This window comes from Apteryx rowi, unplaced genomic scaffold, assembly GCF_003343035.1.
Source record: "Apteryx rowi isolate R43461 unplaced genomic scaffold, aptRow1 scaffold_22, whole genome shotgun sequence".
NCBI lineage: Eukaryota > Metazoa > Chordata > Aves > Apterygiformes > Apterygidae > Apteryx > Apteryx rowi.
The window spans coordinates 3,839,601-3,862,773 of record NW_020448530.1 but is presented as its reverse complement, the minus strand read 5'-3'; the positions used below and the strand labels follow the sequence as shown (position 1 = coordinate 3,862,773).

The following is a 23,173-nucleotide window of genomic DNA, read 5'->3' as shown; positions in this document are numbered from 1 at the left end:
TACATTTATCAAAGAAACAACAAAATGAATGAATAGAAATTAAGCTCCAAAGGTCTTGGCTATGATACATTATTTTAAAGTTTTCATGGTATTCTGAAGTACCAACAGGAACTCAGAAGCACCAAGTAGACTGTAAATTTAAACAAAAGTTATAAAATTTCTAAGACTGGCTAAAACATTTAATTTTTACTGTGCTACATGTGCCTCAACTCTTTTTTTTTTCTTGCTGCTCTTTAAAAATTATTTAGTATAGGATATTTGCTTCTTGTCTGATAGGTGTGTCATATTTTACTGCATCGTTAACTCAGAAGTCAAGCAGGAGTAGCTTTCTATGATGTGAAAGATTTTAGTACTTTTTTTTTTTCTTCAGTTCCTATACTTTATAAAACTTCAGAAAGAGGAAAGCTGCTTTTACTCTCCCATTCCATTATGTGTGCCATGTAAAGGTTAGGGATAATCTGCCTCTTTGAGAGATTCCGGCTCTATAGAAGAAACCAAAATGATTTATTACTGAAAAGAGCCACTACAGTTGTGTTTTCAGGAGGTACAGGCTTCAGTGTGACTTTTAAGTTCAGCTAACCACAGTTATTGGTTCAGTTCACATCTGCTCTAGTTACACAAAGTTAATGAATTTTTTTAGCATAGTAATATTCATTTGATGCTATGAAAAGAATCACAAGAAGAAGCTGTGAATTTTCCACTATGTTTGAAAAATATATATGTATTAGACGTCTTCATATTATCTAGAAATTGACATAGGTTTTCTTTCCTTGTGAGCAAGTTGCCTGTACCGCTTGAATTATTTTTTCTTTGTAGTGCTTTATCACATTTGTCATAAACTTAAAACATTACTGAATTAGGAATGTACTGTAAAAAGTTTATTTTAGAAAAATATTGCTTTGCATTTCATATGCTAGCATTTTTTTGATTGGCATTTCTTTTCTTACAGCTGTCAAACCTTCATAGTGAATATCTATATTTGAAAGAAGCACAGGCTGAAAATTTTGAAATTAGAATTTTGTGAAGACTACTTATCACATTCATAAAGACAAAATTTAACTATCTTTAGAATGATTGTGCCATTTACTGTGATGTATCCAAACTTATTTTTCTCAGAACAGTTTGACCATCCGTGTTCACTCTGTCTGCTACTTTTTGCTTTGCATGATGTTACGTGTTCAAAAAGAAAGACTGTTTGTTAGGTTCAAAGCCTATCAATGAACAAGGAATCAGGGCTTAACTAGAGGAGAAAAGGTATTATGATTTCCATCCCACATGGCAAAGCTACAATTAGTTGTGACATACTTATCTCCAGGCTTCAGAAGTTCAATTACTCCAAGTTTAGATTTAACAAAATATTTCTTAACATTTTTCTGTTTTTAAATTGTTTTCTTCTGTTTTCATTTTTCAAAATCTGAAAATACTTAGTTTTAAGAGCCTATGAAGCATGAATTCTTCCTACAGTCTATCGAATCTCCTTCCATTTCAGTTTGCTATAAACAGCAAAGAAGGATAATTCAGGCTGGAATCATGCACTTCTGGTATCTTAGAATGAATTATCTTAATCTCGGGTTCACAAAAAAGGCTAGATGTGACCAGCTTGCTAAGAAGCAGGAGTAAGCCCCTTTAGCAAGAAAAGGACTAATACTTTCCTTTACCTTCTCATCATGGCTGCAGATACACCAGGGAAACTGGGTTTGTATTTTTCTACTGGCTTTGTACTATCAAACAACGGAGGGAAACTTAGCTGAGCTCAGAATTAGATTACGTGTTGTCCATCTGATTTATGTTTCCATCGAACCGCTTCTGTCATTGTTGCCATGAATTACAGGTTTTAATTTCCCAACTTGGGGCCTCTCTTTTTTTCTCCATTAAGAGAAATCGAAGTAAAAGGCAAAAATGAATAGCTTTGTGATAGACATGAATAATTACAAAACTAGAAGTATAAAAGTAGTGCATTATGGTGACCATAAAAACTCATGTTTTAATATAATAAATTTAAATTAAATTTAGAAGTTACATGCTAGAGTTTAAAGGATCAAAGTAAGAAATGTCTGATAGAGGAATATACTTAAAGGATTTTCTAATTTTCTTCATGTTTTACAGCCTGCTCTTTTAGTATATTTTAGATTATTTCAATCCATTGATGCTTTAAAAAAAATTGAAAAGAACAGTCAATTTAAGAAAGTATTATTCAGAAAGGTCTCTTATATTCCCTATAAAATTTATGTTTTATATACTCAGAGCATTGCTATGTGCACTGTTCCAAATTTCCTGTTCAGTTCTTCAATGACTTCTAGAGCATTTAAATAGTTTGTTTTGCCATATGTTGTTGTTCTCCCATCCTGTCTGTCAGTCAGGAAAAATGACTTCAAAAGAACCAAGAATTGTGACAAGACAAAAAATGAAGTAGAGAGAAAAGAATGAAAAAAAAAAAAAAAGAATGGCTTATGGAAGGAGAAGGGTTTACAGGAGAAGATCAAATGTTAGTTACAGCTAGAGCCATTTCTTCTTGACTTGGGTGCCCAATTTTCAGACAGTATGGCTTTTTAAAATCTTTATCACTGGCTTCTTAAAGAATTTCAGGGAAAGGATCTCCGCATCTCTACATCCCTATTATAGTCAGCTTTCTCTGTTTACAGTTCTTTTTTTCTGTGTCAAAGGGTGAAAAAATTGCCAATTCAATTTTCTCAGCATCCTTTCATAAAATCTCAGGAAACTTGACCCAGAATTTTGTAGATGGAAGTGTTCTCTCAAGTTTGGAACACAGATAGATAGCTGCATGTATGAGAGTCACTGAAGATAGATGGAAGAGGACAGAGTCTCGTCTGACTGACTTCCGCATGGCTTTGTTGTCCTGAGTTCTGCAGCATTATCATGCTCATCTGTTGGCTGTGGCTCTTGGACAAGAACTTGTAGTTTAAGGACCTGTTCAGTTTGCTAGTCCTTAATTCTAACATCCTGGACATTGAAGAACTCTCAAAAATCTGAAAAAGCTTTTCCAGAGGGCTCAGGTTCCTGTCAGAGTTTGAAGTGCTATTGAATCAAGAATCGCTGCTTCTTGCTGGGAGGAAAGAAAGAGACATTGATTATGGTTCCCTTTAATTCCTTCAGTCAGCCTCCTGTTCATAGGCTTTTGTAGCCCTTAAGAGGAATTCCCTGCTTACATATGCTCAGTAAATTCCTCAGTATGTGGATTAATCATGTTTGGGATGCTGAATTTTACCCTTATATAGAGCACCCTTATGTTATATCTTTTCTTTTGAAAATAAATTCCTCCAGTCTGGAAACCTTGTCATCTTTCATGTGCTTAAAGGTCCTATATTTTTACCTTTGGGCAATATTACCTTGAAACTGCTTACTTTAAAGTTATAGCATACAGCTGGTATACAACTAATACAATATTTGCTAGCTTTAACTGATACTCAGAGGGTTGTTACCTCTATGCCTTAGCACTGTTTTTTCACCAAAAACAAATCGTATCTTTTTGAAGTACATCCTACATCCCAGAGTTTAAGAGCCTCTTATATTAATAAACATTGATTTAACTGAGCTTATGTTCTGAGTATCATTATCTGTTAGGTGAATGAAATAAAATAGGTGATTAAATCTGTTCTGTATATATAAGCAGTTTTTGTCTCTTTGTAAGATGCATTAAGGGCCAAGTATATACACTATTGTCTGCTGTGCAGATGTTAGTTATCTGTCAGTATATAACCAAGCCTCTGGACTGAACCTATGATTTGTCAAAATTTGTCCCAGAACATGTCAAAGCACTAAGTTGTTAAGGTCAAATATTTTTTGTTATCTTGAAAACCATTCATCTAGTCCTTCCTCGCGTTATGCTTTGCCATTATTACCTGAGGTCACTGATAGACTCTAAATTTGGAAGAATATAGCAAAAGGGGATTAGTCATAGGTAGTCAAATACACTATTCTTTTTTCATGGGCAGCTCTCTAAAGAAAAAAGTCAGTATTTTTAGTCACTTTTTTTTATTCCTCGTCTTGTATTCACTCTGAAAGCTTCTTAAGGTCGTGAGAAGGTGGTGGGTTAAGTCTCATACTTGACTGACAGGTGTAAAACACTGATAATTCTGTGCTGATGGGAAAGAAGAGAGTGTTATATCCAACTCCATTACTTTTGAACCATCTGCAGTTGCTGAAAAACATTATCTAGTACCAAAAATTAAGAAATATTTACCAGCATGATTCTGTTGTTCTGATACCGTATGATTCTGTGGTTTTGTAATGGAAAATGTCTTTAATTTTTAACTAGCCACTAGGTGGCAGTTGCACACAAGTTAAGATGTGCCTGGGAATGCATGTGTGAAACTCTGGTATTGCTATGGTGACCTTGTTCATTTTCATATTATTTCTATTGAGCTACGTGATGTACTTTAAAAAATAAGAGCTCAAACTGTCCTGAAATTATTTCTCATGTAGAAATCTTAATACAAAATAACTGTTTATTCCTTTGCAGTAATAGATGCCACTATGGACAGTAATTGAACATCTGAATTTTCCAAAAGATAAATCATCAAGTTTTCATATTTCTGCTGTGTAATTTCTCATGGGTGTCTTGCCATCAGCTTTGGAGATGCCAATTAAATTGAGTGAATTGAGGTTGAGGGTGCCCTCAAGACTCAAAAGTCTCATTGTTCTTCATTGCAAGAATACTATTCTAGGCAACATGCAGTTTTCCTCATGATTCCTCCAGCAACTTTGGTCTTTAACAAAGGAGCAAGCCGAGTGTTGAAGATTAAGAAAGTAACTCACTGAACCTGTGCTTACATTTCTTCTCTAAGTAATTAACTGAGCTATGAGAGCACAATTTGTCCCCCCAGGGTTCCCAATAGATGCAGTCCCACTTAGAGCAAGAAAAGACAATTCAAACAGAAGGACAAGGAGTGAGAAATTTTAAAGAAGCAAAAAGAAATGAAAAAAAACACTGCAAGAACAAAAAGAAATAACTTTGAGGATATGGAATATAAAGCTCAAAGGAGTCGTCATCCACCAATCTGTTATCATTGTAACAAATGATGGTCTGCACCGCGCCAGAAGGAATACAATGCTAGGCATCAGATAGATGCCATGGATTTAAAAAAATTATTTTGAGTTTCATTTTGTAGAACTAAGTTTTTGTTCGAAGAGAACAGTCATGTCCTAATTATTTTCATAAACTTTCTGGAGAAGATGAAATCAAGAGGAAACTCCTGTAATTTTTCCTTTAATGCTTCAATTTTTGCTAGAAAGGTACAGTTCATGAGATGAAAAAACCCTAGAATTTCACTACTATGATCTTTCTTCAAACAGGAAAGAAAATCTGGGTTTTCCTCAAGTATTAGGAAAAAAACTGAATTTCTGAAGCAACCTCTATTAGAGAAATTGAATCTGACAAGATCACAAACCCTCTAAATATTCTTGCATATAAGAAATGCAATTAGAATTTGCTTTCTACTGATATTGATAGTCTCAGTAACACAATATTAATCACACTATTGTCTGTTATTTTGCTGTAGCGCTTGGCATTATGCCTCACTGTAACAGCCCCTGGACTAGTTGCTGCATCAACAAGGATGTGCATTATAGCTTTACTTAATATAGCCAACAACTAAGGGAAAAGGCTAGCTGCTGCCTTATATCTCTTCAGTCTGTCTCCCTGGGTAGTTTTGAGCTTCCCTGATAATGACACATTCATCCTGTGTACATTTATGACTGGATACAATTATTGCAGTGAATAAGCTTCATCTCTGTTCCTATTTTTAAATAAAGCTTCTAAAATAGGCTCTATACCAATGCGGAAATTCGGCAGAATCAAATGTCCATCAAATAGTCTGCAGCCATCTCTGTGCATTCTGCTTTATTGCAGTAACTTATTGTTTTTCTTCTGTTCCCCCTTTGCAGTTTGTAGGTCTTCAGACAGTCAGGCATATTGCATACATCTTTAGAAATTATGCAGATCTGAGCAGCTAGTAGATTAACAAGAGCCATTTTCTAGTCAAAAAAGAATATGGATATAGATGCCTATGTGTACATACATAGGCATCTATATCTAGGAAGTTACTAGGCTTGGTTGAGGTTATTTGCTCAAAAAATCGTGGTTTATGCCACCAGAAATATATATGGAGAGTAAGAGGAGGTGTGGGTTAACTGCATCAATATAAATAACTGAAGGGGGGCTTTAACATGGAAAATATGAACAACAACCATATTTGACATAGAATAAAAAATAATTAAAATGTATTGCCAGCCTCTATGATGAGGAGATGTCTAACTATACTGTCTTCAAAGTTAATGTATCCAGCACATGTTCATACGCTGTAATCCTTTGAAAGAATCACAAGGATACATGCTGTTTTTAACCTAGGAAAAAATCAAAATTATGTTGATAAAATCAGTTTCAAATGTAGAGGTAGAATTTTGGAGACCAAAAAAGCTCAACAGACAGTACAGCTGATTGAATATACTCATCAAACTGGGAACTCTATATTGTTTGTTGAACTTTGGTTATGTCTTGCTTTCTGTGATGGTTCTACTTTCCTTTGGTACAACTTTCCTTGTGCATTAGAGCATCCTTTTTGCAAGAATTGAACGCCTTGTGAGAAAGCTGTGTTGTAAGGCTTTAATAGAGACATCAGGAGTCCATCAGTTTTGTCTTTCTGAGTCTCTTTGCTGAAATAAAGTCTTCCATTGTTTCTGAATGGCTCTATATACAGAACCTAACAGCACAGGCAGGAATCTAGATTGTCTTTATCTGATACAAGGGACAAAAATAGAACAGCTTTTAATAAAGGTATTTCCAGAACCAAGAAAAGATTGCTAAACTGGGTGGGAACACTAGAGTAAGGAATACATCGGGGTCTTTAGGATGGATTATAAGATCAATAAAATTGGAATATAAGGGTAAAAGAACAGGCATCAGGAGTCTGTTTTTTAAAATCTACAATTTTAGTAGTCCATGGTGAAAATTCTTTTTGTCATGCCTATGTGCTTTGCTTTTCCAGCATGATGCTTTTTGAAAAATTTAGCTAAAAACCAGAGATCCGACAACCTCCTAGATGCTGGGAAAATATGTCTAAGTAGCTGAAATTTTACAAGGGGTGAGGAATTGATTCTGAGCATCAGGTCCCTGCATGGCAGGTCCAGCTGTCAAAGGTGTCAACTTTGGAGACCCAGGAAAAGGAGCCAGTCTGTGTTTATTATATCCAAAGCGACTTTAATGTATTCAGTGCTTAGCTGGGGTATGTTCAGAAAAGAAAAGAGTTTTGGTTAGACTTTTAACAAATGGTATAGAAAAAAGATGCACAATGGTAAAATTGATCACTTGCATATAAGAATTTGATTTTGCTTTGTTCCTGCTGCTCAATTTTTTTTCCCTTTTCAAGTGAGATTTTAAGTTATTTTGCCTTGAAAGGCTTTTTTCATTCTAATGCTTTGTGGTATGGTGGTTTCTCACTTTTTCCTTTTTTTATTTTAAAACAAAAGAGAGCTTGCCTCAGAGCTTGCATTCTAAGACGTGATGTGCCAACTGACTGATAATTTCTGTGAAAATATTTGTATCTGTCTTTAATCTTTGATGTATTATAATATTATGCTACAAGCATACTTCATATAAAAGTCTTGCTTGGGAATGAAACCAGAGCCTTTCTAGGGCTTTCTATTGTCTTGTTCCATCGAGTGCTTCAATTCTAGCTCAGTCAGAGATCATGCGAAGTACAGAAAAGACAATGGGTTGGCACTAGGATAAATAAATCAATTATAGTAATGTCATATAGAAACAGAATCATAGAATGACAAAATAGTTGAGGTTGGAAGGGACCTCTAGTAATCATCTAGTCCAAGCCGCCTGCTCAAAGCAGGGTCCACTAGCGCAGGTTTCCCAGGACTGTGTCCAGTCAGGTTTTATCTCTAAGGGTGGAGACTGCAGACCCTCTCTGGGCAACCTGTTCCAGTGTTCAACCACCCTCACAGTAAAAAAAATGTTTTCTGATGTTTAAATGTAATTTCTTGTATTTCAATTTGTGCTCATTGCCTCTTGTCCTTTTGCTGGGCACCACTGAGAAGGTCTGGCTCAGTCTTCTTTACACCCTCCCATTTATATACATTGATAAAATCCCTCTAAGCCTTCTCTTCTTGAGGCTAAACAATCCCAGCTCTCTCAGCCTCTCCTTGTATGTCATGCTCAAGCCCTTAATCATCTTTATGACCCTTTGCTGGACTTGCTCAAGTATGTCTATGTCTCTCTTGAGCAGCAGAGCCCAGAACTGGACACAGTACTCCAGATGTGGTTTCACCAGTACTGAGTACAGAGGAAGCACTTCCTAATGAAACCCAGGATACAGTTAGCCTTCCTTGGCACAAGGGCGCATTTCTGGCTTGTGTTCAACTGGTTGTCCACCAGGAGCCCCAGGTCCCTTTCTGCAAAGCTGCTTTCCAGATGGCTAGTCCCCACTGTGTACTGGTGCATGGGGTTATTCCTGTGGAGGTGCAGGACTTTACACTTCCCTTTGTTGAACTTCATGACATTCATGTTTGACCATTTCTCTAGCTTGTTGAGGTCCCTCTGAATGGCAGCAGAACCATCTGGTCTATCAGCCTCTCCTCCTAGTTCTGTATCATCTGCAAACTTGCTCAGGGTCTCATAATTCAGGTTGTTAATGGAAATGTTAAACAGTATTACCCCAGTATTGACCCCTGGCGTACTTCACTAGTGACTGGCCTACAGCTGGACTTAAAGATCCACTGGACTGTGCTGCTGATCACAATGCTTTGAGCCCGGTAGTTCAGCCAGTTTTCAATCCACCTTACTATCCACTTATCTAGTCTGTACTTCATCAGCTTGTCTATGAGAATGTTACAAGAAATGGTATTGAAAGCCTTGCTGAAGTCAAGATAAACAACATACGCTGCTCTCCCTTCATCCACTGAGCTAGTCATTTCATTGTAGAAGGCTATCAGGTTGGTCAGCCATAGTTTCCTCTTCATAAATCCATGCTGGCTGCTCTCGATCACTTTGTCCTTAATATGTTTGGAAATGTTTTCAAGGATTATTTCCTCCATCATCTTCCCAGGAATCAAGGTGAGGCTGACTGGTCTGTAGTTCTCCAGGTTCTTCAGATTCTCCTCCTTGCCCTTCTTGAAAATAGGAATAACGTTCACTTTCTTCCAGTCCTTGGGAACCTTCCCAATCTCTGCAACCTTTCAAAAGATGAGGTCCAAAACCAGGACCTCGGCTGCTATCATCCTTCTATCCATTGGAACTTGCACAAACTTTTTTTGGATTAAGCTTTTTTAAAAAAGATTTACTCTAACCAAACTAGGCAGTAAAATCAAGTTTGATTTCTCTCTCTCTTTTTTTTCTTTTCTTTTTTTTTTTTTATATCCGTGATTAACACTTCTTGAGCATTTCCGTGTGCAGCTACTGATGATTTTAAACTAATGCTAGTGTTCTCTTGTTAATCATCCACTAGAACAGCTTTTTGCTTATCTGGAAACAATGAAGACAAGTAAATAGTTAACTTTCATAACTAGCTTTTCCATTTTCCTGTTTCAACTGTATTCCTTCTTGCCCATTGAAGCATAATTGTATGTAGAGAATAATTCTGTTTCTCTGTAAATTCTAACAAGACTTGGATGCCCTTCTCTAACAATAAGGGATAATAGTCACATCTCGGATTGGATTTGTGAAGGTCTTCTGGGAGTATACTTGAAATAAATATACAAAAACATAAATATAGACTATATTATGTAGTCCAAGGTGGCAATAATCACTTACAAAACCCAACATCAGTCTTCTGCTATTGATATAATAATACTGTCACCAAATTTTCAACTCAAGTAAAGGAAGGCTTTTCATTTGGAGGTTCTTCTGAGATTATTGTCTCCTTATTTCTCCATCCTTTAAAATATCTAGGGTAAATTTATCTCATTGAATTTGGTAATCTAAATCTTAGGAAGATCTCCAGGGGAATCTTAGGCCGAATTGTTGTAATATGTGTCTCTTACACAAGTAAATTGAATCACCCATTGGAAATTCCTGTCTGTCTACTGACTATAGAGGGATTCTAGACAGCTAGTTTAACAAATGACTAATCAAGTGAGAAGAATCTATCAACCTATCCCAGTAGCTTAAAAATGAGCATTACCACTTTCATGTTTCTTGAATTACTTCTTTTCCGAAGATTTATTTAAATCATGAGTTGTTAACTAATTTACAAGTGAAAGTACATTTTTGCACTTTAATTATATAATAGCGTTTTTCAGAATTATTAGTAACGCTTCTAAAAATGCTTTAAGATTTTTCCTGAGGGAAACTTCTTGCATATGCTTTCAATAAAAACAAGATGGCAATATAGTGATTTATTTTACCATTGTAAGATAGATTTTTGAAATAAATTTATATCCATTTCACTTTGTTCAAGCTTTTGAAACTAATGAGTTAAGGAGCAAAAATTAATGGGAGTAACAGTAAACAGTTCTTTAAACTGTGCTGAAGATAATCTTATTAAGTAAATGTCAATACCAATACAGAGGTAAATGAAAAGTCCGTAAAATGGTCTCTAACTGATCCCAATTCAGATTGAAGTCAGAATTAAAACATTATGACAAAATTCTTAAAAAATGGGTAAAATTAGGCTCCCACATTCATGTCCAGGCACACAGTAAATGACTTAATTTTCTAAAGTCCTGAGAACCTCTTAGCTTCTGTGGCCACTTAAATTGCGTGTTATCCATACTAACAAGCACTGATCCTCCCCATCTTGTAGTCTTCAATGGAAATGTTAGTTCTGCACACAGATTAAATAGCTATGTACTGTAAAATATGGGCTATGGCATTACAATGACCATTGACACATCTATGTTCTTAAATGTTACTAGAAACTGAAGAATAAATTATTCAAGGTATTGTTTCTTCTGTGTCAAACTTTTTATTGATGGTTTGAGAGACGTGTTCCTAATTTTCTTGCGCTGTGAAAGTATGATGCATATTATGTGGTATCTTCCTATCTCTCTGTGTATGGTACTGTGGCAGAGGTTCAACTTTAATATATTGTGGATCTTTAACAGTGATACTAAGACTAAAATGATCTTGTTTTGTTTTGGAGGAGCTGTTCTTTCACATCCACTTTAAATGTTGATAAAATACTACCCTTTTAATTTCAATAGCTTTTGCAGTTTGATTGCATCCCTCATAAGTTTAAAATAATGATTTTAAGTTCAAAATTACATAGAAAGTGATCATTCTCATTTGGAAATTATATACCACTATTCCCAGCTCCTAAATTTGCAAGTATTACATAATATTAGTATGTTCATCTAATTCCTGAAGCATCTGCAAATTAATTGCATGGAATTATGAAAATTGAACTTGATGCACGTTATCTTTTGTCACGTGCCACCTTTCTAGATGATGAGGCCATGTGCCACCTTTCTAGATGATGAGGCATAATGGCACAAAATAACAGAAGGAAGCTACTGTGCGATGTTTCTTGCTTTGCTGAAGATGTGTGAACCCGGATCATTAGAAATAAAGTCTAGTAATCTTTTATTATACCTAGTCCAGCATTATGTTCGTTGATAAACTTAGTTCTTACTTTTAATCTTGACTGATGTGCTGTTCCTAATAAATAGCTCCTTCTATATTTTAGCATGCATTTCAAAAAGGGAGGAATAGATGTTAGAAAAACTTCTAGAGGCTGAAGAAGATTCTGTTCCCATAGCTTAAGGCAGGGTTCAGATGTATTCTTTTCTTGAAAGTAATGCACAGGTTTCTGCCACCATATCTAAAAAAAATTCAAGTTAGAAGAAAATGGCCTTCATTTGGGTTACTCATTATGTTCTATAGTGGCTCCATAAATTAGGATTTTTAAAGTCTGACAGAGACAAATAGTTCTTACAAGTTCCATGAAAATCAAAGAAGGGCAAATATTCAAAATACTTCTGGAACTGTGATACTTTCTTTTGAAAGGCAAGGTTGTTAATCTTATTTGTTATATGACAAAGTCTTTCTGGCATTAGTATTACTAAGGTTTTTATTCTTCTTATAAACTGTTCATAAACAAGTATTTGTAAATTTTCACTTACTAAGCATTTTTGTTCTTATTTATAGAACATTCAAGGTGTCTCTAAACATCCAGTTAGAATTATAAAGAAACAGTACATAAAAGGTAAATTATGTTTTTATTAACATGAAAAGGCAGTTTTATCTAATTATTTTACTGAATTATATGATAAAATATTGTATCTTAAAACAGACCAATAGCTCCAACATAAAAGTACAGTTTATTGATGCACAGTTATACATTACCGTTTAAACCAATTACTTTCTGCTTTTTTTTTCCCTTGAGAAGGTTGCTGCTTCAGCACTGATCTAAATACTCATAAACTTTTAGATTTTCTATTCCCCTGGACAATATCACTGTTCATTTTTCCAGATGAGAACTTATGCATCTTAACTTTGCTAAGCATCCTAGGGACTGTTTTGTGTGCATTCAGCTCATAAAGCTTTTCCTGAGGAGTTAAGTTGGGTCATTTTAATGAAACTCACAACTAAACACCAAAAGTTAGTCAGATGTGTTGTGTTTGATAAAGGAAGTGGGTGTGAGCAGAGATGATTTGGAGAGGATTGAAGCAAAGCCTAGAAAAGCATTATGCAAGTAATAAAGAGAGAAACCCACAACAGCGGAGTCTAATATAAGGATGATCTACATACACTCTCCTTCTTGAAAGAGCCATAGTTTGGAGATGCTGCTCATTTGTTCTGCTTGGTTCTTAGATAAGGGTGGGTTTGCCTTTTCAAAGCTACTCAGTCCCTGGATTAGAGATTACAGTACAGATCATAAGACAGGGGTCTGTTTGAGGCAATAGAAAACTGCAATAGCAGCTTTATTTTGTGTGCCCATTGGATTTTTGTAAGTATTTCTTAAAAGTTATTAGAGAAGACGTGTGAGCAGTGGCTGTGTAAACCTGTAGCACTGTAGATACTGTGGCACATAGGCCTGTCTGGAAGTAGTCTGATCAGATTCATTAATGATCTTATAGATAATATGGCCTTCTCAAAAATATATTTCCGAGTTTTTCTTGCCTGTGTCAAGACATGCTTATTTTTCTCACTGTTATGCCATCAGCTGTCAGCAATCATTGATCAGATTAATTCCACTGTATTTCAAACAACCATCCCTTTCTATGCCAGCATTTTTGGATTGGGGTTTGGGAATAGTGTATGTTTGTCTCCTCTTTAGGAAAAGAAGAGGAAATAGTAACCATTTCCCCAAGAACATTGTTTGTTTCAAACAAAGGATATACGTTTTTAGCAGCAGGTAAGGTAATTCTTGTTATTATTCACATACATATTAATATTCTCAGTTCTGTGATCTCTTCTTCCATTTTCGTTTGCATGGCATTACGTATTGCAAGGCTATCAACTTCCTTATTAATGATTAATATTGTTATATGAGRTATACTCCTTATTGTGTTTTGGACTAATATCCTAGAAATGGTTGACATGTAAGCCATGTCATTAGAAGCTTGTAGAAAAGAAAAGCTAATAAGGTTAGTTGACACCTGAAGATAATGAAAGAATTGGGCACCTTGTGATCTGTAGCTGGACTATAACTTCTATGAGCTTTTTATGGGCATCTGTTTTTGTTGAGCAAGAGGAAATGACTGAACAGTCCAGACTTGCACTCTGATTTGTGAAAGTTTGGTTAAAATGCAGATACATTTTTATTTTAGAGCAATAGATTTATTTTAACACTCTGTTTGCTAGATTTTTCCCATATTGAACTAAGGATCCTTGCTGACCTGTCATCTGATCCAGAGCTTTTGAAACTGTTCCAAGAACCTGAAACCACTGATATCTTTACCACACTGGCTTCTCAGTGGTAAGAGAAAATGTTATATTTTTGGATATTAATTAGACAAAATAACAAGAAGAACTTAAATTATTATATTACTATATAGTGATAATAAAAGACAATGTTTTGTTACAGTATTTATTGTTAATCTAATGCTGTTTTGATACTGGGAATTTTAATTCCTTTTCTGTCTTTCTGAGTCATTCTCCACTGTCATAATTACTGTATATCAAAATATTGTAATCCAGCTGACCAGTATGAGCCTTGTGACTAAAACTGAGGGAATAATTTATTGTGAGTAGTGCATACTGATACTTTCGCACTCTGTTTGTGTTCACCAAAACCTTTTAAAATACTGGATCAGCAATTAAATAGTTTATCAAGCTGAAAGATGTGGAACAACATTTCTCAGTAAAAATACAAGCATTTTTGAAACCAGCTTGGTTATCCAACAGAGGTATTGGAATCAAATTACGTATATACAAGAAGCAGAGAGACTAGAGCTCATGGGATTCCTTTGAATTCATAGGGTTTAGTACTTGCATCTTCTGATGGATGATGGGATACTTGCAAAAAATGTGATGCTTCTGTCATTTAAAAAAAATAGTTCTTAGCTCCATTACCCAAGTAATAAAGAGAGACACCCACAGTAGTGAACTCTAATATAAGGGTGATCTGCCTACGTACACTCTTCTTGAAAGCTTACAGCCACAGTGTGGAGATACTGCTCATTTGTTAATTATTGTTAATTAATCATTAATTGATTATTATTGTTTACGAAGTTCATGAGTGCAAATCAAAAGATCAACTATAAAAAAAAAAAAATTATTTGCATAGCTGTTTGAAGGTATTTCTTATTACTTCTTGTACCATTGTGATACCTAAAAATCTCAGCTGAGACTGGGATTCCCATTGTGCTAGAAAGTGCAGAAACATTCAATAAGAGGCAGGGCAGGTCTCCAGAAGTTTCCATTTTGAACAGACAAGTCAGACAAAGATCAAATTAAATGCTGTAACGTATAAGCAGATTGAACAGTCATATCATGTACATTTCATGTGATTTCCATATGCTTTTATTGTTTTTCTCACTCTCTTTTTTAAGTCTTTTGTCTGTGTTTTTTGTTGGGAGATTGTTAGGTTAAAAAAGAAAGCAAAAATAGATGTGATGAATTCATTAGTTAGTCCTGATCTAGCTCAGTTCAATTTCTACAGTTTTTAAATTTTTGCAGACGTAACCTTCCCAAACATAGTAGTTCCTATCACTGCAGTATTTGCTAATATACTCTGAAGTAGAAAAAGAAACAAAATGTAGCTGAAATTATAATTATCCTCCTACCAGCAACTGAATCAGTGCTTGAGGGACGTGCAGTCTGAGAGGACAGAACTCAAGGTCGCAAACATCCCAAAGAATATAGCTATGGAAAGATCACCATAGCTCTTTTGAGTCACTTAGAAGCTTCTATTGATATTATAATCAATCCATAGTTCTGACATGATATCACTAGAATCTCGTGATGGAGTTAAATCCTTATTTTAGTTTGGAGGTATATTGCAAATGTATGCATGAATATGAGTCAAATTTTGTCTCAGCTCTGGGCAAGGCTCCAGAAATATTATTCTATTCAGCAAACTCACAGCTCTTGGCAGCCGCCAACCTCTTATAGTTGCTACACAGTAACTTTAAATTTAATGAAATATTACAGGCAAATATTTTTATCAGACAGAAGTGTCATGATGTGTCTACAAAATCATTACATAATGATTCTGCAAAGAATTGCTGACTCTTCTTTTAAGCTTCAGGAAAACTAATGCTCGGAAGTAACTTTCTATTGTATGTATTATATGACACTATTAATTACAAAAACATGAGGGGTGGGATTCATCTCATCTAAAAGTAGTTCATGGAAAAGGCTGTGTATTTTTTTTTTTTTGAGAGTAGCCAATACAAACAGTGTGAAAACAAAAATATCTGTGAGATAACGTAACTATCCAATTATCAGAACATAGCAAAAGTCTGAAGATACAGGGTTTGATTGTTTAATGTAGTCACTGTACAATTATACATTGCTTTAAAAAAGAATACTAAATAATGACATCTACATGTGTTTAGAAAAAAAGTCTTGTGTAGTTTTCATGAAATAAGCTGGATTAGTTGAAATTACATACACAAGATTTTAAGCTGTAAAATAATACTTAACTCTGAACCCTAAGCCAAGGTAGGTAAGTAGAATGATCAGACTGAGCTATTAGAATAGAATCTGTGTCACGGCTGGGGCTGTCTTCCAGTCCTTGCTCTGCCTCTGAATTTCCTTGATTTTTGGAATCACTTGGTCTTTTTTGGCTTTAGTTTCCTCTTCTCTAATGTTGGAATAGTAATATAAATTCATTTGTCTTTTACTTTGCATACATTTCTACCCCTTGTGCATAAATTGGAATTCTTTGGCTAATTGTATCTGTTGGAAGCAGCACAACTGTCCCACAGGCTTCCACCTCAGACCTGAACTGCCCCAACCATCTTTCATGGTGATGGGAGTTTACAGTGTTATAGCATCCTCCTATTGATATGCAGTATCTTTAATACAAACAGTTAGTTCTTTGACTTTATCTTAGTTGATTTTATTCCCCCATAGGTATTAAAAACAGGGGAAGAAAGAACAAAACAAACAACAAACCTTTTATCTTGTCTTCATCTCCTGATTTTCATTGGGTCTTAGTTCTGGGGCTTTAAACTTTGCACAGCTTGTAAAGCACAACTGATATGCCAAATCTTTTATTCTGTTTGAAAAAATTGCACAATGCTGCTAATTGTAAATTTGGTTGGGCATGCTGTGCCAGGACTCAGTCTGTCTCTAGCACCTTAGAAATATGTCTCTCTTGAAAATCTGTTGGGTCTGTGTTTCTATTAAACATTATTCTTATGGCATCGTCCCTGGTCAGTGGAGTTCAGTGTAGATGCACAAGTATGCATAAGCCCAAACTGTGTATTTACACGTCACAACAGAATGACTCAGATGTTAAAACTCAGTGTCATGTGCAACACCATTACCCAACCTAATAGACCTAGCTGATAAGCAATCCTCTCTGCCAGACCAGTCGGTTGAGCTTTGGTGTTGTACCTCCTATAGCTAGCTTTCAGAGACAGCTAATTTCAGAAGTAATGCAGCCTGCACCAGCTTGGGCTTCCCTGCGTTATGCTCAACTGTTTGCTGTAGATGCCCTCAAATAGTTTTTAGGAATTGTATGTTCTGTTTGACAGGACTGTCTTGAAATTGGTATTCAGATAAAGGTCTTTGGGTGGTTGGTGGTTACCAGGCACTTACACAAATTTCCAGTCTCGTGTTTTTGTCTTTCAAGTGCTTTTTCTGCATGGATCTTGTGACCTAGTGTCTTTTCCTGATAGGGTGGTTTCTCATTTTCTCAAAAAAATAAGTAGGAGCTGAGTTTGTTTCACCCTTCCCTCAGAATGCCCTCTGAATATTAGACAAGACTATATTTGTTGGTCTCCAGAAGATCCAGACCTGCGGTCATGGAGCCCACACAAGTACAATATGACTTGTAGGACAAAAGTATCTTGAAGAATTCCGGTTACTACAAGGTAGATCTCTGAAATATTAAAATATAAGTGCTACATCTTATTTTATTATTTAATGTGTTTTAAACTCACAATAATTTAAAGCCTAAATAAATTATTTTATAGTTGCCTTTAAGATACTTGTAACTATGAAACAAGTAAATTTCATGCTAGAAATTTAAGACTTAATTACAAACTTAGTGAGTTTGATCTGCATATGGGAAGAGGAAGATGCACTTTTTGCCCAGAAGAAATCTGACTAAAATAATGTTGAAGTTAGGAGAGCCAAGTTGTTGTGATATAAAATTAAGGCTATTGGAGTTCCTGCCTTTCCTCTCTAGAATTCCTGCCCCCTGACAGCCTGCTTCATAGCCTATCTGCAGGCAGAAAGTGAAATAGAGAAGAGGCTTGCTGGTGGGCATATATGTAAATGATTTTGATTTTGGCGAACAAAAGTTACCACAAATTTCAATTTTCAAAAAGAAAATTTCCTCGGGGTATTTGTTCTTGTATGTGGATAAAAAATGAAAACAAATATAAATGTAAGAAGAAATGATACTCAAAGATTAGTTTCGAGAACACTAATAGGTAATTAACCTATTGGTTTAGAAATTTTACTTATTTTATCTAAGCTCAGAGACCAAATTTCAAGGAGGTTTCAGAGCATCTGTAAATGGGAACCTTCACATGAACACAGAATAAGGTCAGAGGAATGCCATCTCATTGCCTGATCCTTCTTTTATTATCTTAATCACTAACACAAAAATATCTTAATCTGTTTAAGATAATCAGATATGATACAACAGCTTAATCTAAATAAAATAAAAATGTTGTTTATTGGCCATTTTACAATAAGTCTCATCTCTGTCTTGAATCTTGGATATATTTCCTAGTCATCGAACTTATAGTTACCCCAGCTAAAACAAAGTTATATAAATGGACTTTACTGTTCACTCATATGTGATCATTACTATTTCTACCCTTATCCTATCCTGTCTGTAAGGAATATCATATGCTATTATCTACATTATCTTATTGTGAGTGCTGTGGTAAGGCCTATTAAGAATAAGCCTCAGATGAGGTTCCTGTTACTAGAACACCAAGAAGCCATTACACTGATCTGTTTTGTGCTGAGCACACATTAAAGTTTAAAGGCTTGCTTCTGCTTTTGAAAACTCATTACATAACTGATCCCAGCTACCTGCAAGATCACCTTGTGTTATGTTGTCATGATGTCCTATGGCAGTTGCATTTCTTTGGAAGAGCAGAACTGTCACCAAAGTGCTGAAGATGATGAGAGCTGTCTTGACAGCTGTCTGACCAGCCAAGAGATCCAGCTGCTGTAAGAGATCCAAATGACAACAAATCTCAGAATAAAATAGCTCTCACTTCTTTAATCTAGCTTTTCCCACAATAAATGAATATTAAATAATTTTTGTTTAAAATACTGTTGATGAGAGGGAAAAGAAAGCATGGCTTAAGCTTTTAAGACAGTAAAATGCTAAGATTTGAATACAGTAAAAGTCTATAACTAAATAAATCAATAAATATCTTAAAATCACTTTCAAAGATAGAAGTTGAAAAACAAGTTTACAGTCTTTTAGGCAGTCTTTACAATTTTTTTTTAATTAGAGATACAGTGATTACTAGTCTCTCTTTCAAATTGTTCTTTTTCACTCATCTCAGTAGGTTGATGTTCCTCTGTTGTAATATATTTTGGTGTTGGTCACATTTGGTCAAAATCCAGGAAAGAAATCTTAATTTAGCTAAACACTTAAGCACATAATAAATATGTGGGGTTTGTCATACCCGAATGATCCATACTTTGTTGCCTGAGTGCTTTCTTAAATTGGGATAGTACTGTTTCAGAGTTCCTATTACTCAAGCAAATTCTTGTCTGGTTATTGCTATTCTTTAAATGTGTGGCTAAATCCTTTCCCCTGCTTCTTTAGAGTTTGTCTTAGAGAACTGGAGATCTCCAGTAGTGATTAATTTAGCTGCAGCCAGCACAGCATAGTACCACATATACCATCATGGTTCCTGATGGTGATGAGCTGGAAGTACAGCAATAGACAAATGCAACTACGCTATTTAAGGTTCTGGAACTAGCTTAGTCATTATAAGCCTTAACCGTGTTCCAGTGTGCAGTGCAGACATCATCTTTGATATCTGCAAATTAGATGTACTTCCTATGTTTCAGGGTCCTGAGCCTGAAACAGAATACAAAACCCAGAGTTGGGTGCCCAAGCTCCCTACCCAGTGCTAAAGAGTGCATCTCAAAGGGTGGGAAAAAAAAGATATGCTGACCGCAAAACTATCTAAGAGAAGCTAATGGGAAATTCTTATCACAGAAGTTTGTTTTTGAACTCCTTAGAAAGCTGAAACAGGATGCCAAGGACAGCCAGACAGTTATTATCCAAAGCCCATACCTGAAGATAGCTGAAGATAGCTCCATGTTTTTATGACCCAATGATTCACTATGATTCTATTGCATACTGCTTAGAGCATTCAGTTTGGAAAGGGTTTTCTGTATTTCAGTCCCATTTTGGGGTTTATTTCTGTTTTTTACCCAGTGACTGTTTAATGCTGTTTAATATTAGTAGTAGCTACAGGGACAAGAGCCAAAGATTTACCACTCCCAGCTTAGCACCCTAAATAGAGTAGTGAGTTCTTTCATGTTTGCTTTCCTTCTGGACTCATAAATTATGCATTTCTTGTGGAACAGCAGTCCACAAGTGCCCAACATGATCTTGGAGAACATCAAACCTAGCCTGTGGCCTGGCAATAAAACCATTGCATGCTGCTGGGAGGTGGAGGTGTCGATGTCAATCCCATCAAGCTAAGAGAGAATTCAGTTGTTGTCCCTCATATGTGGACAGGTATTCCAAGGCAGTACCCTCTTCACCCTATATCAAGAAAAAGCCAACAAACCCAAACCTTACAGCAATTGCATTTTGAGCAGGGCCAGCTGTTATCAGTGTGAATCAGATCACACGTCCTAGACTAGGTCTTTCAGGAATGCCAGTGGTGTTCAGGTAGGAGAGAAATGCTCAGAGTAGGTCTATCATGAGCATTTGCACAATGCAGAATTTCAGGAGCCTATTGAACTTTCAGGCAAAAAGTGCAGGTACCCAGAGAGTTCAAGCTCATCCACAATTAGGGGGCCACTGAGCAGCGTGAAAGGGGTTGGTTCACAATTTTGGATATAGGCATCCACATCCATTTTTTGGATTTGGTCTAGGAATTAGACATTATGGAATTGCCTAAGCGTTTAATATGGAATTACAGAGATGGATTTGTGAGAGACCCTGGAGAGAGGAGAACTGGCCAAAAAATGAGTGCACGGTTGCTGCTCTGAGGTGAATGTCATCCCAATGGCCAAGTCATTAAAACTGAGTGGGTGAATTGAGCTTCAGGTATGTGCTTTACGTTTTAGTCTGTATGAAATCATTCCTGGGTCATGCTTTGAAACTAGTGAATGATTCCACTATGTGCAGGCATCAAGAAGGTATTACAGATATGTTTGAAGCCTTTAATTTTCTTAGTTTCTACTTAGGTGCGTTTATGTTACAAATATCCTAGCAGATTTATGAAAATGTTTTGCCCTGTCTAGATTGTAACTATGAGTTAAGATGTTAAAACACCTAGACTCTGTTTCCTCATAAACCAAGAGTTTCAGAGAAAAAGACCCTCTAATTAGGTTAGTTACAAGTGGATTGAAATGGAACTTCAGTACTTCCATATCCAGAAATTTAAGTATGGGAATATCCAGCTGGTTTGTAGAGTCTCTAGGAACAATATTAATAGATGAAACGAGGAAAATTATCTTGACTACAATATCTTTGAGATTAAATCAATGTAAAGTTAAACTAGGAACGTTATTAAATGATGCCTTTCAAGGTATTCACACCTTTTCTCTAAGCTATACATACTGTCTGAAAAGGGGAGCAATTTGTAAGGCCCCTCAATAAATTGTTTACTGCATGATCTAATTGCAAGCATAAATCTATTACTACTATAAAATGTATATTTTCATTTCTGTAGGAGCAGAAAGATAATTGTCCCTGTGCACAAACTTTTCCATGCAGTGATAAGTGACCTAGACATCTTCTGTAATATATCCTGTGTCACAAGTTGTCTGTTGAGCCAGTGCAGATCCAGTGTAATGAAATCCATTTTGATCTATGCCTCAGAAAACATCCCTTTACAGATAAGATTGTTGGACAGTTGTGACTTATAGTATTTTAGCAGCTGTACTCTGTAACTCTTCTCAGTTCAGAAATTCTGGTATATGGATCAGGGAACAAATCAAAAGTTTGCCCATATGCAATGAGTTTTTCCTTATATTCTGCAGCTGAAAAATAAGAGGGTACAAAAATTTTAATAGACTCTATTAAAAATGCTTGTGAAATATTCACTACTGTGAAGCAGAAGAATATTTCTAGTACAGTTCAATATATAATATATACTTAAGAGAAACACCTGAATAATCTGATAACTGCTACCATTCCAGTATTAAAACAGACATTCTTTTTAAACTATTATTTTTTTACCTCTAAACTATAATTTAACCTGTACACATGAACAGCTAATGGTGAGTTATCCTAACAAGGTAATTGGTAGATATTCTTTAAGAATGATAGTTTCTTTGATTATACCAATAAAAGAAGGATTTGCAGCAGTCAGTTGTGTGTAATGTTTGTGCTCAAGGCTAAGTTTGAAAGAAGGCTGGAAGATTTAACAGTGGTCCAATTGCTACTATTTTACTTTGAGATTTGAATTTTGTAAAATCCAAACCACAAAAAATTTCCTGCTCTTGCATCTCTCATCCACTTCCTCCTATTCATGCTGTTAGTGCTTTCTTTTATCTGATGATGGAAAACGGCATGAATGTATGACCTTTCTTCCAGGTACTGGCTTTATGTTCTGTATCAAGTGCTGGACATAATAATTGCTCACCTGAATCTTCATGGCTTTCAGAGAGTTCAAAAAATGGATGCAAAAAGAAAGGGCATTATTTCATTTTAGCAATAGCAGCTAGTATCTCAAATAAGAAAGTGCGTATCTATTATGGAATTCCAAGGGATTTATAAAATTCTTTACCACTAATTTTGAAAAACATTTCTTTCCATTTTTATAGCATGGGCTTGGTTGGCTGACACCTTAAGACATCAAAGTGTCTTTCACTTGCATGATATCTAACTCTTGCCAAAATCAGAGGAGCTCGAACACTTGTTATCCAATAGTCTTGGGAACTGTTAACAAAACGTACTGAATATAAAGCTCTGTTTTTTCTCAGCTGATATGTGGCTGGGATGATAGTAATATCTATTGTGAATGTCTTTGGTAAGAGAGAGACATGCTAATTTCAGAAATGACTTAAGAAAAAGCCTAGAGAGGAACCAAGCACAGAACTGCTTGGGATTACCATACAGGAATGACAAATGTCTTTTTTTTTTTAAAAAAAAAGGGGGGGGGTCAAACAGATTCGAATAAAAAGATGACAGCACAGAAAAAGGTTTTTTTATTCTTTGCAAGCCATCTTCTTTCATGAAGTGGGGAAATTTTATTTCATTACAACCTGCCAAACAATAGGGAGCTCAATGAACTGACTATTTCTAATAATGGCAAGGTGAGCCAAGATGTCGTACATTTGCACTTGGTTCTGCAGGAGCTATGGTGATATAGGGACTCTTCTTCCAGCCACTTGGCAACTCCGGATGTTTCCTGACACTAGCTCTATCTG

At 35.7% G+C, this 23,173-nt stretch overlaps 1 protein-coding gene across 1 annotated transcript in view; it reads left to right on the top strand.

Annotated features, from left to right (window-relative positions):
* The window catches only part of POLN (DNA polymerase nu), a 94,265-nt gene that overhangs the window by 45,269 nt on the left and 25,823 nt on the right, over positions 1-23,173 (top strand). The window contains exons 16-18 of the mRNA XM_026064555.1: positions 12,110-12,167; positions 13,242-13,319; positions 13,769-13,883. Coding sequence (XP_025920340.1) covers positions 12,110-12,167; positions 13,242-13,319; positions 13,769-13,883 — 251 coding nt within the window. The remainder of the gene's footprint in view (positions 1-12,109; positions 12,168-13,241; positions 13,320-13,768; positions 13,884-23,173) is intronic.